Source organism: Cyrtonyx montezumae, unplaced genomic scaffold (genome assembly GCF_038088225.1).
Source record: "Cyrtonyx montezumae isolate F1298 unplaced genomic scaffold, pur_monq_1.0 scaffold_8, whole genome shotgun sequence".
Taxonomy (NCBI): domain Eukaryota; kingdom Metazoa; phylum Chordata; class Aves; order Galliformes; family Odontophoridae; genus Cyrtonyx; species Cyrtonyx montezumae.
In genome coordinates, this window is record NW_027072089.1 from 100,257,202 (window position 1) to 100,274,302 (window position 17,101).

At 45.3% G+C, this 17,101-nt stretch overlaps 1 protein-coding gene across 2 annotated transcripts; it reads right to left on the bottom strand.

Moving 5' to 3' along the window:
- Positions 1–1,313: 1,313 nt before the first annotated feature.
- Positions 1,314–12,130, bottom strand: CX3CR1 (C-X3-C motif chemokine receptor 1). Of its 2 annotated transcripts, none has more exons than XM_065751733.1 (2): positions 12,038–12,130; positions 1,314–2,848 (listed from the first exon to the last, which is right to left on the bottom strand). In XM_065751733.1, the coding sequence occupies exon 2, from the start codon at positions 2,832–2,834 to the stop codon at positions 1,770–1,772; it is 1,065 nt and encodes a 354-aa protein (XP_065607805.1). In that variant the 5' UTR covers positions 2,835–2,848; positions 12,038–12,130; the 3' UTR covers positions 1,314–1,769. The 2 variants fall into 2 exon arrangements, with proteins under 2 accessions (XP_065607805.1, XP_065607804.1); XM_065751732.1 differs by lacking the exon at positions 12,038–12,130 and adding an exon at positions 10,602–10,728.
- Positions 12,131–17,101: the final 4,971 nt, after the last annotated feature.

Sequence of the window (17,101 nt, forward strand, 5' to 3'; positions counted from 1 at the left end):
TTGAGGCCCCTTCCAACCCCTGCAATTCTGTGATATTATCCTGACAGTACTTGCATTGCATGGTGTGGAAAAGGAGAAAGAAAAAGTACAGGTAAGTGTGTGCATTTTGCACATGAAGTTTGCATGAGGTATTGTTCAGAGAACCCAGGCTTGCCAAAAGTCTGACTCACAGCAGTAAGTCTGCCCTAGGGGGTTGATGCACTGAGCCCTGCAATAAACCCTCTCCAGACTGATTTCATGCAGACAACTTCTTGTTTGGCCCCAGATCACCTTCCTCTTAATTTCTGCACATCTTAGCATTTCTTAAAATACCACTGATGGGCAGGGAATCACTTGCTGGAGAGCGGGGAGGGGGGGGGGGAGGAGGCAGGGGGAGTTTTCTTGCTGAATTCTGAAAAATAATTTCATTCTAAGTGATGTTTGCACTACTCTTATTCTTAGCCAAGAGATCTGAAAGTACACTTATAGCTGAAATTTTGAAAATGGAGCGTGTTTTATCTTTACACCTAGTACAGGGTGTTTTATGAAAAGGCACTGTTATAGCATGCTGAACATTCAGCACAAGAAAATGTATTGTTTACTCTTTGCTGAATGAATGCTTCTGGAAAATTGGTCAGTTACTGAATGGAGAAGGCTCCAAACCTTCTTAGAAAAATTATTTCACTGAGGTCCAGAAAGAGCATACTCCTCCCACGGATGCTCTTCTGTGTTAGTCAGGAAATGAGAGACCTTCATCACATTTTGTATATTTGTTGGTTTCAGTGATGTGTAAAAACATGTCCTGTTGGCATGGATTTGTTTTGCAAGATTGATCTTTGATTTTTCTTTGACTGGTGATCTCGGCAGATGGCAACAGGCCATTTCCCATTCCTGTATCTCCAGTCCACAGAACCTATAAAATTCCAGTTGTGGCAGATAGCAGCAGCAGCTTTCAAGGGAGGACCTGGGACAAACAGAGCACAGGTGTGAAGCCCATACTGTACTGCAAACAGAGGCCAAGCACAACAACCCCCAGCCCACACCCCCAGTGCCAGTTGTCCCAGTGTTTTACCAACTTGGCAGGCACTCACTCTGCAGAACTCTTAAGGATGTGCTTCATGAAGTGCTCTGCTAAATGATGCCCAGAGAAATCGGGAGAGGTGCTGCTGGCATGGATCAGCTCCTGGTTGGGTCTCAAGCTCTTCAGGACAGCCCTTGTTCTGGTTATTGCACATTACTAATGCATATTCAGAAAGAACTTTGCTTTTTTAGGGTTTTATTAGTTAGTTATGAAAGCACAGGTAAAATATTTGTTGCAATTTATAACCCCCCCAAAATTCTACCCTATATAATTTGACGTATAGCAACAAACATAGTCCCATTTGCTAACAGTCAGCTACTATTCATTAAAGATCTCTTCTTAAAAAAGGAGTTAAGGTCTATCTACATTTATACCACATATGAACACAGGAGTGTAGATGACAAAACTGTGTAACCATGTCCCTATCCTTAAATTATTCTCCTCCATTGCTGCTCCGGGCAGAGGATGTTACTTTTGCTTCCACTTCACCTCTCTCTTGATTCACTTAAATGTTCAGCCTTGACATATTGTACTGCTTTTGTTTTTAGAATATTCACTACTGTAGAATATTTAATGCTACACAAGAAGCACGTCAGAATTCAGTGCTGTCATAGGTCTTTCCCAATGGGTAGCATCAGTCTTTTGGCAGTTCTAGCCCTGCAGAAGGCACATCTACAGAAGTTTCTTTTTCCAAGGAGGCATCCTTGATTCAGAGGAAGACAGTTCCATCCTGGTCACTGGTGTTGAGGGTAATGTTGCTGATCACCATGCTTTCTGCATAGCTAGCTGAAGGGTGGACTTGGTAACGATTGCAGGGCCCACAGAAGCACAGGCATGGACAGTACTTGAAGCAGACACGATGTAGATACTTCCTGAATTTTTCCCCAGCAAAGGCATAGATAAGAGGATTGAGACAGCAGTGGCTGAATGCAATGGTTTCAGCCAGGAGCATTGCATAGTCCAGCGATTTAATTTGATTGCAACTTATGAACAACTCATAGTGACTTAAAGTCTCAAGAAAAATCAGTACATTGTAGGGGGTCCAAAACAGAAAAAACACAATCACCACAACCAAGGTGAGTTTTATGGCTCGTGCTTTTTTCTGGTTTTTGCAGTACAGCAGGGTTTTGATGATCCCGCAGTAGCAATAGCATATGATGCAGACTGGGATGAAAAAGCCTATGGCGTTCAGTTCCACATTGCAGAACACTGGCCAGATGTTCATCAGCTGCTGGGGTAACACAGGAATGCAGTCATTTTCTAACATCTGGGAGAACATGAAATGTGGCACCGAAACCAGAACTGCTGTTGCCCATACCCCACCGGTTATCAGAAAGCTGTGCTTCATTGTTCTGGATTTCAGAGAATACGTTGCCCGGACAATGGCCAAGTATCTGTCGATACTGATCACAGTGATAAAAAACATGCCTCCAAAGAATCCGACGTAATACAGTGAAGACACGACTGTGCAGGGGATAGTCCCGAGGGTCCATCCCCTCACCGTATTGGAAGCCCAGAAGGGGAGGGAGATCACGAAAAGAAGGTCCGAGACAGCCAAGTTCAGGAGATAAATGTCAGTGATGCTCTTTTTACTGCCTTCTTTCACGATGGCCAAAACCACCATTACATTCCCCGTAAGGCCAAGAGCAAACACAGCAATATAAAACATTGGCAGAAATATTTTTCCAAATGCTTGGATGTCAGTTTTATCACAGGTGAAAGCACTTTCATCATAACTATATTCGGTTATCACTTCAGGGGGTGCTTCTGTCATGCTGAATTTTCTGGCTAGAGGCAACATGAAAAGGGAAAAGAGAATAACGTTAGAGAGAGATCCAGGACCTGGTGTGAGAGGCCTCACCAACACTCTGAGATTATGTCACTATTTGGGTTAGTGAGTTTTATCGCTGTAGCGGTGGTGGTAGATACTAAGATAAGTCCAGGCTCTTCTCTTACATGTACTTGGTTAAAAATTAGCTCCCTAGTACAAGAAAAAGTAAGTGAGAATGTCAAAGGGTGCAAGAGTCCCTTCTGCTTGTACGAGCAGCTGAGTAGCATCAAAGCAAGCAGTGCAGGGGGTGCACTGCTATGTGAGAAATGCAGGCACTCTCCCACTTTGCTGGGCAGCATGCAGCAGGAAGCAACATTCTAAATGTTACTGTGATCAGCATGTAGCGTGTGATCAGCAGGAGCAGAGCCTAACCCCAAATGCTAACCCCAGGGTGGAAGTGTGGTAAGACAGCCAGTTTGGCCACGTCTGGGCAGATGCATGCTGATGTGGCAGGAGCGAAGACTGGGAGCAAAGCGAGTGGAATCCCAGAGCCTCCATGCTCCCCTGATACAGTAACTTCTGCAGCCTGTTTGAAATCGGCCTCGCATGGTTAAACTTGAAATAAAAAATGCCTTGAGGTGTGAGACAGCCCTTGCCCAAAAGGTTTCGTATGATGCAGTGGTAACTACAACAAACTGTCCTGTGGAGGGTAGATCTGACTACATCAACATTTTCTCCAAATGCCTCACTGCTAGAGTGCCATTTGTGGTGTGCCCCATCAAGCTCTGGTCTCTCATTTTGTCGTCATTTCTCAAAGGGTGCCAGCTGTCAACATGCACTCTCAGTTTCAAAGCAACTTATTCTTAAATTTCGAAGCTTCGCTGTCCCCCAGGCACCTAAATGAGAAGTGCCCACAGTCATTAGCAAACAGCCTCTGTGGTTTGGCACAGGAAAAACAGGCAGGCAGAAGGGCTGTCTCAGCACGAACGCTGTGGGGCACCAGCAGAGAGCCGGGCTGCATGCAGCCTGCAGAAGCACCCATGGCTGCACGGCATCTGGAACCGAGCCCTCTGCCTGCTGCCCAGGTTGGTTCTCCAGCTCCTGGCAATGTGCAGAGTTTGTGGCAAACAATGAGGAAACAAGGATTTAATTTTCTGCTGGCGAGATAACTAATTGGAATTGCCTACAAAGTTCGGTGAGAGGTTGCCTGTCTCTTCCTGGGTCTGTTCTGTTACTGCTCTATCTACTGTGCAAAGGGATACAGGAACAAGCAGCAAATACAGTATATAATCATAGAATCATAGAGTCATAGAATCACCAAGGTTGGAAAAGACCTACACAATCATCCAGTCCAACTGTTCACTTAGCACCAATAGTTCTCACTAAACCATGTCCCTCAACACAATATCTAAGCATTCCTTGACCACCTCTAGGGTCAGTGACTCCACCACCTCCCTGGGTGTTGCCTTTCTATGCTGACCTTTCCTTTCATCTCTTCAGAGTCTGCAGCAGGTCCCTTTAAAATGGAAAGACATGTCAGAGGTGCATCGAAGACTCTTGTGCTGCATACGAGTCACTAAGAGTTTGATCAGCCTTGGCGAGAGACAGATTGAGGACTCGAGGTCCCAGCCTGTCCTGACACACAGAAGTAAGAGTCAGTTGATATCTCTCATATCCTCTTAGCATCTCTGCTATCCATGCACCCAAGGAGAACTGTTTGGTGGTGCCAGTGTGTGAATTTCAAGTGGAAAGAGGGAGCTCACGCTGTGTCACTGTCTCCTCTCTGAGGTCCTCTACTTGTGCTCATGGTTCCCATGCTTGCTCCCTCAATTCATGCCTAGAAAGGCAGTTTGTTTCCTCTGAATGGTTCCTGTATGAGCCAGTGCATGTTAATACATCATGCTGGGTGCAAGAAAGGTCAAGAAATGCAGTTTCTGCCACAGGATGGCCCTAAGCCCTGGTGGCCTTCTCTCACTGCTAGTCATCCTGAATAGGTAATGCAGTCAGCTCTTTCTGAATATTTGGCTTGTCTGACACCATTTTGCTCAATTTTAGCTGGCATTACCCAACAGATTGGCCACAGCGAATCAAAGGCCTCACAAGAAACAACTCATATGTCAGACAGGCATCATGCAATAAAATTTCCTTGAATTCTGGACTGAGAAATGGACTATGGCTACCCTCATCTTTCCCAGCCAGGTGTTCACTGCCAGTGAGCAGAACCCACCCCATGCAGTGATAGTCTTCTCACTGTCTGACTCAACCCAAATTTCTCACTTGTGCTTACGACAAATGTTAAAATAAGGGAAAAAGTTAACTGAAGTCTGCAGAGAATACTGAGTAAGAACAATGTGGCTATAATGTGTCTCTGCCAGGCATTTTCCCTTGCTGAGTACAGGAAATAGTAGATTCACTTCTGCTTCTCATGGAGCTGTTCAACCGCTTTTCTCTCTCCAGATTTACACAAAGCTTTGAGCCCTACTCCCCACAAACACTTCTGCTTTTTAATATGTTTATAGCTGCCTAAACGACAATAGTTGGCAGGATGAAGACTCCATTTCTCAACCCAGCTACTCCCAGCCCATTTCTGTCATGTGCACTGTATATAATGCATAGGGAAGTGAAATTCTGAAAGATTCACAAACTCCCCTAAGCATCAGACGTTGCATTTCAACCTTCAAACTGCCTTGACATCAGACTGAGGGATCCAAAAGACAAATCTTGTCTGTGCATCTGATCCGTCTCATTATCAGCCAAACGCCATGCTATGAGCTCTACTGTTAAGAAGCCAAAGCTGTCAGATCTTTGGCTCTCACAGTGTCTCTGCTGTGACTGAATGAAATTAACCAATAATAACCCAAACCAGGTCTCTGCCAGAGAGCCACGCTTCAAATTTTCAGAATATGCTGATGAACTATTCAAGATTTTCACACCTTAGTCAGCACTTCAGGGTGAGATTGACTTTGCTTGCTTTTCCCATGCAAACAGGGCATGCTCTTGGCCCAACACACCCAAGCTACATGGCAGTGATTCGGCCAGCCCAGGGAAGCTGATAGGCTTTGTGGGAACTCCTGTGAAACCCAATGGGTGCATTTGCCTTTCTCACACTTTGATCTGAGTTGCTACCACCCTACCCAAATATAAATATCATGGCTTTTGTGCTGTTGCAGCTACACCCATCAGCTTCCCACCTGCTGGCAAGTCTTGGCAAGATCAATGGGCATGTCCTCCAAATGAAGAGTCATAACTACTGGTGGCACTTCTAGCACACACCAAAAATGTCTAAGGGAATTAACAGGGACTGAATGGAATTGAGCAGGAGGGAAGTAGGTAGGGGAACTGTTGAATCATGGCCTGAACCGCTGATTGATCACCTGAGGTGAGCACTGAGTCAGCTGCAGGAGCACAGGTGAAGGCGATGCACCTGTGTGACCAGAAGGGGTGGAGTCTGGCTCCACCTCTCCCAGACCCCATTTAAGGGCTGACCACCACCAGGGAAGGAGCTCTTGTTGAAAATCCCTCCCCTGTGAGTTCTAGGTGAGCCTTTCCTAATTTACCAATTGTCTTTATACCATATGCATAAGCCATACAGAAATATACTGTACACCTTCATTATTTTATGTGGGTAATATTCTTTTGGGGTATTCACTCTACACCTTCCTAGCACTCTAGGTGAAACTATGGCACCAAACACTGAGCATGTAGTCACCAGGATGCTGTAGACACTGCTGAAGGTAGTTTGGGTGGTACCTAAAACAAAACTGAGATGTGAGAGCAGTGTACTAAACGGAGCTGGTGCCCAGTTTCTAGTCTTACGCCCAACTGGTTGGTGTAATTGCTGCAGTTTAGCTTTCAAAGGGTGGATCTGTCCTTAGAGGTTGATGTCTAGAGCTAGTTGGTAACATGTCAGCTAGCCAAGGTCTGAAGCAGACCCAGTCCAGCAAGTGCAGTTACTTTAAACTTCAGAGACTTTCATTCAGTCCCCAAATGGGGACTCTTTCTACAAGTGCTGGAAGGAACTGATAATGCTAATACTCAAAATCAGAAGGCAAGGTAAGACAGTTCATAATGCTAAAATGAAATTGTAACATCAAAGAGGGGGAGTGCAGCTAATGCCATGCTATGTGGTTTTACAGCAAAAAAAAAAAAACAAAAAAAAACCAACAAACACAAAAACAACACTGATTTACTCATCTGATGAGATGACAAGGTTGAGTTGAATTCACACCCAAAAACATTTCAGTATTATCATCAGTGTAGTGAAGGAAGACTGGGAATCAGAGCTGGTAGGGTAATGTGATCAAGAAACTAGTTGATTGGATAGCACTTCACCCAGATCTGAGTAGTTTGGGGTTTCTGGGATGACTCACCCTCAGCCAACCTTATGTGCTGGAGAGGTGGGCACCACTGACTGTGCCAGGAGCATAGGGTCCATCCACCAGCAACCATGAAGCCAATGTGGGCAGACACTGAAATGGAGCACCAGGCCGGATGTTTCAGTACAATAAGCTGATGCAGTCTTTGGGTGTTTACAGCTGTACTATGTGAGAAGGAACACAGGAGGGAAAATGTTACTGCTGTAGGGCTCACTACTGGGGCTGCAGGCATGCTTCATGTGTGCAAACTTGTAAGAGGTAGAGAAAGTAGAACAGAGCAAGCAAACTACTGGGACACTGACAGGTGCATCCTTGCTCTCTGATCCCACAGTCCTTCTCTGATGACTTTAAGGTGAGGAAAACTTTTTCTTTGGATTTATTCTTTCTTCTGTGATTTATTGCCAGATCATTTGGACTATTTCTGTGTCCAGGAAGAGTTCTGGAAGCTTACTTATTGCTTATCAGTTTGGGTGCATTGATTTATGGAGGTTCCCCACAAGGCTCTGAAAATAAGATTTCCAAAAGTAAGTAGTGCTGTAGGCCACTTCATTTTAAGATTTGACAACTCGACATGGAGTTCAAATTGAAGATGAGGAACACTAAATGCTTTCCAATAAATCAGGGCATTTAAGGTACAAAATAAAAGACTTAAAAATGGAAGGTGATCAAACCATTTCAGATTAAGATAAACATAAGCCTGAGAATTGCATCACAAATTAAGCTAGAAGCAGTAGATTATATAACTTAAATTCAAACCAATAGCTGGAGAGGAGCAGCATGTAAACCTAGAAATCTAAATCAGTACTTCTGGGTAATTATATATATATGTAAAATTTGGGCTTGGGTTATGGAGGACAGGAGGGGATGACAGCATAGAGTCCAGGATCTCTGCCACTGTAATGTAAGGCTTTATAAAGCATTGGCAAGTGCTAACCTGGAGATAACTGCGGGGCAGAAAGGAACCAGGGCACAACTTTCAGCATAACCATTGCACTGGAATTAGCTATACCTTGATTTTAAAAAAGCCAACAATAGAACAGAAACATGGGCTAAGAGAAATGTACAGAGCAAACACAACGGTCTTATTTTGACCAAGAGCTGGAGATGCTCATACTTGTCACACCCAGCTGCTGTTTTTGCTGACTTCCTGGCAAGGGGGGCACAAGGGACTGAGAAAGGACCCTGTGCCTCCAGCCACATCCCGCTGCTTGCACCAGGCTCTGTGTGGTTTCTGGGGCCGTAGCAGCTCGCCCCTGTGGTTGTTGCTGTATATATGTTGAAAGCTTTTAATGCTTTAAGCTCCCTCTCTCAGAGTCCCCCAGAGACTGTGGTCATGCAGGAAATACAGTGCCCGTGTAACAAGGGTCCCACCTGCTCCAAACACCTTGCTCTTCAGATTTTCTCAAGACCTTTCTGAGGGTCTTCTGGTCACACTGTATCCTCAGGTGATTTAGTGGAGCATATTCTTTGTTTTTGTTACCCTTTAGGTAACAACAAAAATGAGCGTGGTCTTAATGGAGCGGGATATGGGCTCAACTTTCAGGACATGACCCATAAGGGCTCTTGAGCAGCTGAAGCTGCAGATAACCACATCAAAGCATTTAACTGAGATGCTGTCACTACATGAATAATTCTTCTGAATGGGAGATAAGCACTAAAGGTACTTCCAAGAACTTCACAAGGCACCAGTCTGAGCCTTCAGCAGTCTGACTGCTTTAGAAATGTGACCCCAAGAAGCTCAGAGCACTACAGATCCACTTTGGAAATGACTTAGGAGAGCATGGCCTGACAGTATCATCCTGGCTCCTATGTATTCCATGGATCTTACAATGGACGCTCAAAAACCACTGAAAAATGGATGATTTTTTTTTTACCCTTAGGTCAGGGCTCTGTGGTCCTGTTGCTATTGAACAGACTCGCTGACACAGATGCTGGGGTCCTCTGCAGAAGCTGTGCAAGCTGAGCAGGCTTCCAGGCTGTGGACAGTCCCAGGGACCTGCCACGAGATAGATATGTGAACCATGGCTTTGTCCTCACAAAGGTCATGTTGCACGCTTTACCTCTGATTTTTACATGCATAGCTGTGTGTTTTGCCTTTGTTTTCTCTTAACTGCTCTTCCTTAGTATTTCTTTTTCCCAGGCCTTCTCTACTTGCGTGACGTTCAGATTTTCTTCATGTTTTCTGTGGGAAGGACTGTGGAAAGACACAGTTGTTTGCAGCAGCGTGCACTGTTTGTGCTTGTTTATAGTTACTGCTGGCACCATCCTCCCGTCGCCTTTATTCTTGCACCTCTGTATTTCCTGCCCCCTTTTTGTTATTAATAAGATCTTATAACCATGGTATCTTTGAGAAACCCGAGAAATGGGAGATCTGTTAAATTACCCTCTCCACCGTGCTGTCAGAGGGCAGCACACATTACCCTATGACTGTGTCCAAATGAATTTTTTCCTGTCATGACCATGCTATCTATCCTCTAGCAGACCTCCTAGCTCACTCTGTGTTTTTGCATCTTCTTTTCCCAAATTTAGATATATTTATTTCCCTTTTGGACTTTTTCTGCACTGGACAAACTTTCAGAATTCGTTGCAGTCACTTTCCTTCTTTCGTCCTGCTGCCTAATGCACTGCCCCTGCTCTGCACTCAGGCTTTGCCCCAATGGAGTAGGTGTTGGGAGTAGCTGTTTCTGGGTATGTATTTATACCACATGAGTACTTAATGGGCTGCTGCAACGCTTTCACATGAGTGTGTCACCAAAAGTGATTCTGTAACACCCTTCCCATGGGGTGCTGAGTCACAGAGAAATTAAATAACATGGTCATACAGAAAGATGATTTCTCAGATGTTAGGATTTCTGACAGTACCTTGCCACTCTGCCTGCTTTCTGTCATCTCTAGCAAAATCCTGTGTAGGGTTGTTTTTCACAGTCATTGATGTTTCTGCTGTTGGTTCACTGGCCAAAGCCAAAAGCGAGCAATGCTGGTGAGTGTAGTGTTTGGAAATCCCTGCAGACATCCAACAAAATGCATCTAATGAAGTAGAAGGGCTGCATCCTCCTGGCCCATCCTTCTGTGCTGACACTACACACTGTTGATCTCTCAGTGTTTTGCTCTAACCTTGAGGGCTTCTAGCAGGGTCAATATTTCCCTTGCCAAAAGATGCCACAAAAGATCAGCCACCAAGTAAAATGCTCCTGCCCTGGTTTGCTTTGACTGGCAAAAGTATTCTCCTTCCTACCTTCCCAGTTTGTAAACAATGCCTGCATCACCTTAGTCCAAACTTAATCTCTTTTAGATTCCCAGAGCTAAGCAGTCAGGAGCTTCCCTAGGTCAATCAGACACCACTTCTTGTCACTCTGCTCTATCAAAATAGAGGTGAAATATAGTTGTCTCTTACCTTAATTCGTAGTTGCCTTGAAAATCAATGTTTTCTTCAGACTGAACCTGATTGTTTTCAAACGTATATTTCCTCTTCTCTAGCATTTATGCTTGCCCTATGAAACCTGAACTTTGGCAGAGCAGCTTCCTGGGCTGAGCTTCAGGGCTGAGCTGGGTATTGATGTGCTCAGCTGTGGTCCCGCTGTCACATTGTGAAATAGTGGGGCTGTGAAATGCATGCAGAAGCACGGCAGAGGAGACAAGAAATCCTTTGGGATCTTCACATCTTCCCCCTAGTGCACAGTGCTGAGGGTGATTCTTCCAAATGCTGACCCTCTCTGTGAGAGCACTTGGGACCACCCAAGGGGATAGAATGGACAGAACCTCTCAATTGGGCAAGGTCTGGGGGAGTGTGGGAAGCACAGAGGCAACTTTTCTCCAGCGATGCTCACAGCTTGCCTTGCCACCTCCATGCCACCACCAGGGTGAAGCCACCAGCTTTGGGACCCAGAGAAGCAGGGGAAGGAAAAGAGCTAGAAGGTGTGTGCAAAATAATTTTAACTGCATTGGCATTCTTCTACCACAGGCTTAATGTTTAGAGCCTTTAGATTACCATTATACTCACAATATCTTGTGCTGCTTCCTTGCCCATAAATGAGATTTTGAGCACATCTCCCTGCAGCCCACTGGGCTGGAGGATTGAGTGTCTAAGTGTGTTCATTCCTCCAGGAGCCTTACTGGCTCTGGACTTGAGCATGTGATACTCAGGGCTGCATTACAGGTGTAATAGTTTAGCGTGTTTGGGATGCCAGCAGCCCCACTCTTTTCCTTCACAAACAGAGGTATGGAACTATTCATTTTTTTTTTTTCAGGAAAGTATTGGAAGGCTCAAAGTAGCAGCACTGACTGCCAAAACCACAGCCTTCACAAAAAGTGATTTCTAATAAACAGCATTAAGGGAACCTCACTGTGAGAACTGAATTAAACTGCCTTGATGCCAACAATGCTTTCAAGTTATCCCTGCATCACTGAAAACGTGTCATAAGGGATACCCACGGAAGTTGTAACTGCGGGGCTTCAGATGAGGAGAAACCAGGTCAGTGCTGACTCAACACGCTTTCTCATCAGATCTCCCTGGGGAGCAGAAAAGACTTTTTGTTGTACTCTGTTACTGATAAGCTTAGGTAAGAGTGTTACTCATTATCATATAGCATGCATTTTCAGCGTAACTTGAATACACGTGAAATGAATGCTGCCCAAAAGACAACTGAGCATCACAAAATATCTGCTTTCTGTTTTCTGCCTCATTTCACCCACTGGTGCTTGGGACACAGCTCAGGGAGAAGAATATCTGAGAAAGCTGCTGGAAAGGCTTTTGTCCTTATCCACACATAAGGGGGAAAAGCACCTTTTGCTTCTGCAATCTAAGAAGAAAGAGACTGCATCCCTCCTAACCTGAGAGATGTTCCTGGTTAGTTGTCTTCTATGAGGCACAGGTAGGTAGGTGCCTGGGTGCTGGATGTCCAGAGGAAAGCTCTTTCTTGGCTTCTGGAAGCTTCCCTGAGTTGCCCTGGGCAGATGTATTTGCCTGGGAGTGCTGGGGGAATGCTGCTCTCCCTGATCCCTGTGCTGCAGCACCACAATGTGGCTTTGAACTTACAGCAAAAGTAGCCCTTGAGGTTTTAATTCTCTGTACACTAGAAGAAAAAGGGTTAGTGCGGAGAACTTTCACGAACCTCCGCCTGGAGGGTGATCACCCTGCGTCTGTGAGCAGGTGCTCCTCCACTTGTTTCAGAAGGGAGAAACCTCTGAGGCAAAGCCCAGCAGGGGGAGCCTCATCTTCTCATGTCGCTTTCCAGATCGCCGGTAGGAGATGCAGTTGTTCTTCATTTCAAATGTGGGGAGGCGAGTATTGAGAGAGAGAAAAGCTACATCTCAGGGTGCAAATGTCTGAGCTTGAGGGCTGGAGAAGGGAAGAGACACAGAAAGCTGGCACACTGTGCGAGCAAAAAGCCCCCCCTCCTGAAACCTGCTCCGGCAGCCATGCCCCAATCTGCTGGTCTGCAAAGACCTGCACAGCCCTTGACCTGAGTGGGTACTGTGTTGAGAGATCAGCACTAAATGGATATCTTGCCACAGATGGTGATTCATTTCGTTTTTCTGAACCAGCCTCCAAAGCAAGCAGCTGGTGAGCCCAGCATCAGCATTCATGTTCGAGAATGAGTCAGAGCGCGGCTATTTTTCCATGGCACCAGGCTTCAGAGAGGGCTGGTGCACCTCTGAAATGGAGAGCAGCCTGGGCTTGCTGTGCTGGTGTCAGTGCTGGATTACTGGGAGTGCTGTAGGGAAATGAGAGGTGAGTGAAGACCCACGGCACTGCTCTGTTTCTCCATGTGCCTCCTCCTCCTTTTGGCAGATGCTCAGAGCATCTGGTCAGATACTTAAAAAGTAGGAAGTAATTAATGAACTCATGTCAAATACTTACCTTGCTGCATGATGGCTGAAAACAGCCATGGGGAAAAAAATATGATTTCCAAGGTATCTTTAATTAACTCAAACATGAGACTGTTCCCACCTGTTCTTAATATCTACTACTTACCTTTCAGCCTAGACAGCAAATGGGGGAATGTTCTGTGGCATAAAGTCAGAGCTATGAAATTCAAACTGGTTTATATGGAAGAATTGTTATTTATTGGTAGAGAACACAGGGGGAATATTTCTTAGTTACTGAAGTTACTAAAACCAGGCAGAATTCTTAACTCCACAGTCACCACAGTATACAGGAAGCATATTGTGCCTTAAAATTTTCATGAAGCATCTAGATGGTAGAAAAGTGCCTTCTGGTGTTCAGTGCAACTACCTCACATTTTTCTCTTACTGTCTATCAGGGAGAAACCTTTCCAGGCCTATTAATCTACTTGTGCACAGGTTTCTTTAATTGTATGTAACCGTATGCTCCCTAGTTTTCATTTTTGGGTTTTTTCCTTTCATATTTTCACTGAGTTCACTCTCAGTCTTTTTAATAATTTCTGAACATTTTGTCAGAAGAAACGTGAGGGAAATGTTTGGCTTCCTCTTCATCAGTAGATGTTAGTGAATCCTTTATCTATGCTGCAGCAGCATCCCTAATTGCTTCTTGATACCTGTCCTGGAGGATGAGAATGGGAGCCTGAGGATGCAACCAGCTTCTCTGGCTCAGAAACAGAAGACATTTCTGATCCAGGTGGCTCAATTTATTTTTTCTTGTCTCAGTTTAACAGAAGTTCTCATGCAGAGGCATTTCTGTGACGAGTCAGTCTTCATCCTGCCTGTCAGTAAGTGAAATCCAATGGAACTGTCAGGATTCTGTTGGAAGATGCTCAAATGTCACCATGATGCTCACGTGTCATCACAGTGACACCGCTGTGTAGCACCCTGGGCCTGACTGGCTGGAGCAGCCAGAGCAGATGTCACTGACCAGCACATGTTGGTCCTGCATAGGGACACGAGTGTTCACACTTGAGTCCAGAAGCAAAGAAAACTGTATTTAAAGGGGATCACTCTTCACCTGAATCTTGCTTTCCCTCTCTGGTTCCTATGCTTTTACTGGATATTTTAGAAATTTAGAAAGCAAGCACATGAACCAAAGAGAGTTTGCACATCTCCTGTGTATGCCATCAGCATAACGCCCTTAGTGTCTTTTTATAGTCGGACCTACAAGCAGCCTTGGGGAGCCTGCTGACATTGCAAAACAAAGATTTAATCTGAAATTTCACAGTTAAATGGATGGATGGCTGGATGACTAAAAGGACATGACAACTGACTAGGTTTATTATTAAAATATTTGATTTCTAATACCATTAAATAAATAACTAGATAAATAAATAAAAGATCCTGAGAGTGGAGAATGTTTATTACTCAAATATCTTTCCAGAATGATCTATCATGACCTCTCGACTTATGAATCTCTAAGAGGTGTGGCTTGAAGATCCTTGTGGGTCCCTTCCAGCTCAGGATACTCTATGACTCGTATGTTATCCAGCAGTTCATTTCACATGTGCAGCTCACACCTTGGCACTCCACTCAACTTTTGCTAGAAAGATTGTGTTTACCTCCAAGCCTGGTTCAGCAAAGGGGCAGGACAATTTTGGAGGCACTGAGTGCTCTTGGAGAATGCCAGGTGAAGAAGTGCTGCCTGAATAAATGTCTTTGTGATGCCCACGTGCATGCACGTGGTACATACATTAATGTCAGTGAGAAGGCTGCCTGCATACCAGGGTGAGATGAGGAAAAATAGCTCTGACCACAGCAGGCCTTGCTTTTGGCTTGGTAGCACTGCTCTTTTGGAGGTGTCTTGTCCTACATGGTGTCATGCAAGCCCCAGCCTGCTCTGAGATGAGAGCGGTGTTGGGTGGAGACGATAGCCCAGCAGATGCACGACTCAGTGCTCTGTGGAAACCCAAATCATGCTTCCACTACTCTGAGTGGGGATTTCTGTGGTGTGCCTCCACACACTCTGGCATTTTAGCTGAGTGAAGGGAAATGCAGTTCTATGTAAAAATGCGCAATCAAGCAGAAGCACACCATACAAGCTGTGCATCAGAACTGCTGTGGTTCAGCAGCAGCTTTGCTTTGGTCAGCATTAGTTGCCCAGACTGTGGGGCATACATCCAGGAAGAGCCCCGTTACAAATGTGAACCAAAACTGTGAACCAGCCTGGATTTCACAGTTAAAATCTTCACACCAAGGATATCATTCATTTTCTGTTTCCCAAATTTTGTTTTATGTCTGGACAGAATACCTCAAGTTATGTTCTTATTTCTTCTGTTGTGATCCTTTCTGTATCTCCATCTGCTGCAGCTAGTAAATTCATTGTGTTTCACCACTTATAGATTCAATCAAGAAGCTGAAAATAAGCATGACATGACAAAGTTACTGGCAGGTCTGAGATTTGTGCACATTCACAGTATCACAGAATTGTAGGGGTTGGAAGGGACCTCTAGAGATCCTCTAGTCCACTCACCCAGGTGCATCCCTGAGTAGGAGCATCTCTCAGCCAAGAGAGGTGCGGGACACAAATAAACACCTTTCACTAAAATTTCACTTTTTTAAACTCATATTTTATTTTATCTTTTTTTTACCAGTTCCTATCTCTGGGCATAGCCAGATGTTACCACAGCAGATAAGAGACAGAGAAGCGCTTCTAACTGTGAGGAGTCCTTCTGGAAGGATCATTTCTGAACCATAGTGACTGGAAGCCATCCTACAGAGTGCACGTCTCAAGGAGAGGTGTGAGTGATGTGATACCTCAGCTTGAAATTTTCTTTCAGAGTGGATGCTTCCTAAGGAAAACAATCAAACAACCCCTGCACAGCATGGATCTGCACACCTTCACCAGAAACCCAGCAGCAGCTGCACTGCTTCCTCCCTCCTGGGGGTGTGAGGCAGGTGGTGAGGGACAGCAGCACTTCTCAGATGTGTGGGGCAAATTGCAGAACTCTTCCACTGACATTCTTACATCCCTTTGCTGACTAAAACTACATTTCAAGGTGAGGCTGAGGTTGCTTTTTCTGTATGAGTCTCAGTTAAAGAAACCAAGCTCATAGACTTGTGGTCACCATGGATCTTCAGTGAGTCACTCCGTGGATTCTGCCATGCTAGCTGAACACAGCAGCACACTCAGAAGCCTAGGTCTGCACCTGGGTTAACAGTTTTTAAGAAAGCCAGAGCCACAACTGACATCTATCTGCTGAACCTTGTCTTTTCCCTCCCTTCTTGGGAGGGAAAAGTACACTCTTTTGTTAGAGTGCAGAGGGTCATCGTTGGCGGTGCAGAGTCCGGTTGGAGACCTGTAACCAGTGGTGTCCCCCAGGGGTCCGTGCTGGGTCCAGTCTTGTTCAACACCTTCATCAATGTCCTAGATGAGGGGATAGTGGCCACCTTCAGCAAGTTTGTTGATGATATGTATTTGGGAGGATTGGCTGACATGCCTGAAGGCTGTGCTGCCATTCAGCAAGATTTGCACAGGCTGGAGAGCTGGGCTGTCAGAAAACGGATGAAATTTAACATAAGCAAGTGTAGAGTATTGCACATAGGGAGGAATAATTGCATGCACCAGTACAGGCTGGGGGATGAGCTGCTGGAGAGGAGCACTGTAGAGAGGGACCTGGGTGTCCTGGTGGATGAAAGGTTGACTGTGAGCCAGCAGTGTGCCCTTGTGGCCAAGAGGGCCAATGGCATTCTGGGATGCATTAGAAAGAGTGTGGCCAGAAGGTCAAGGGAGGTGATCCTCCCCCTCTCCTCTGCCCTGGTGAGGCCTCATCTGGAGTACTGTGTCCAGTTCTGGGCTCCCCAGTGTAAAAAAGACAGGGATCTCTTGGGAAGAGTCCAGTGCAGGGCCACAAAGATGGTGAAGGGCCTGGAGGATCTCCCCTATGAAGAAAGGCTGAGTGAACTGGGTCTCTTTAGCCTTGAGAAAAGAAGACTGAGAGGGGACCTGATCCAGGTTTATAAATATCTGAGGTGTGGGGGGACAAAGTG

What these genes read in the sequence shown, in the direction of transcription:
- CX3CR1 (XM_065751733.1), bottom strand. Translation starts at nt 2,834, where the DNA reads ATGACAGAAGCACCCCCTGAAGTGATAACCGAATATAGTTATGATGAA.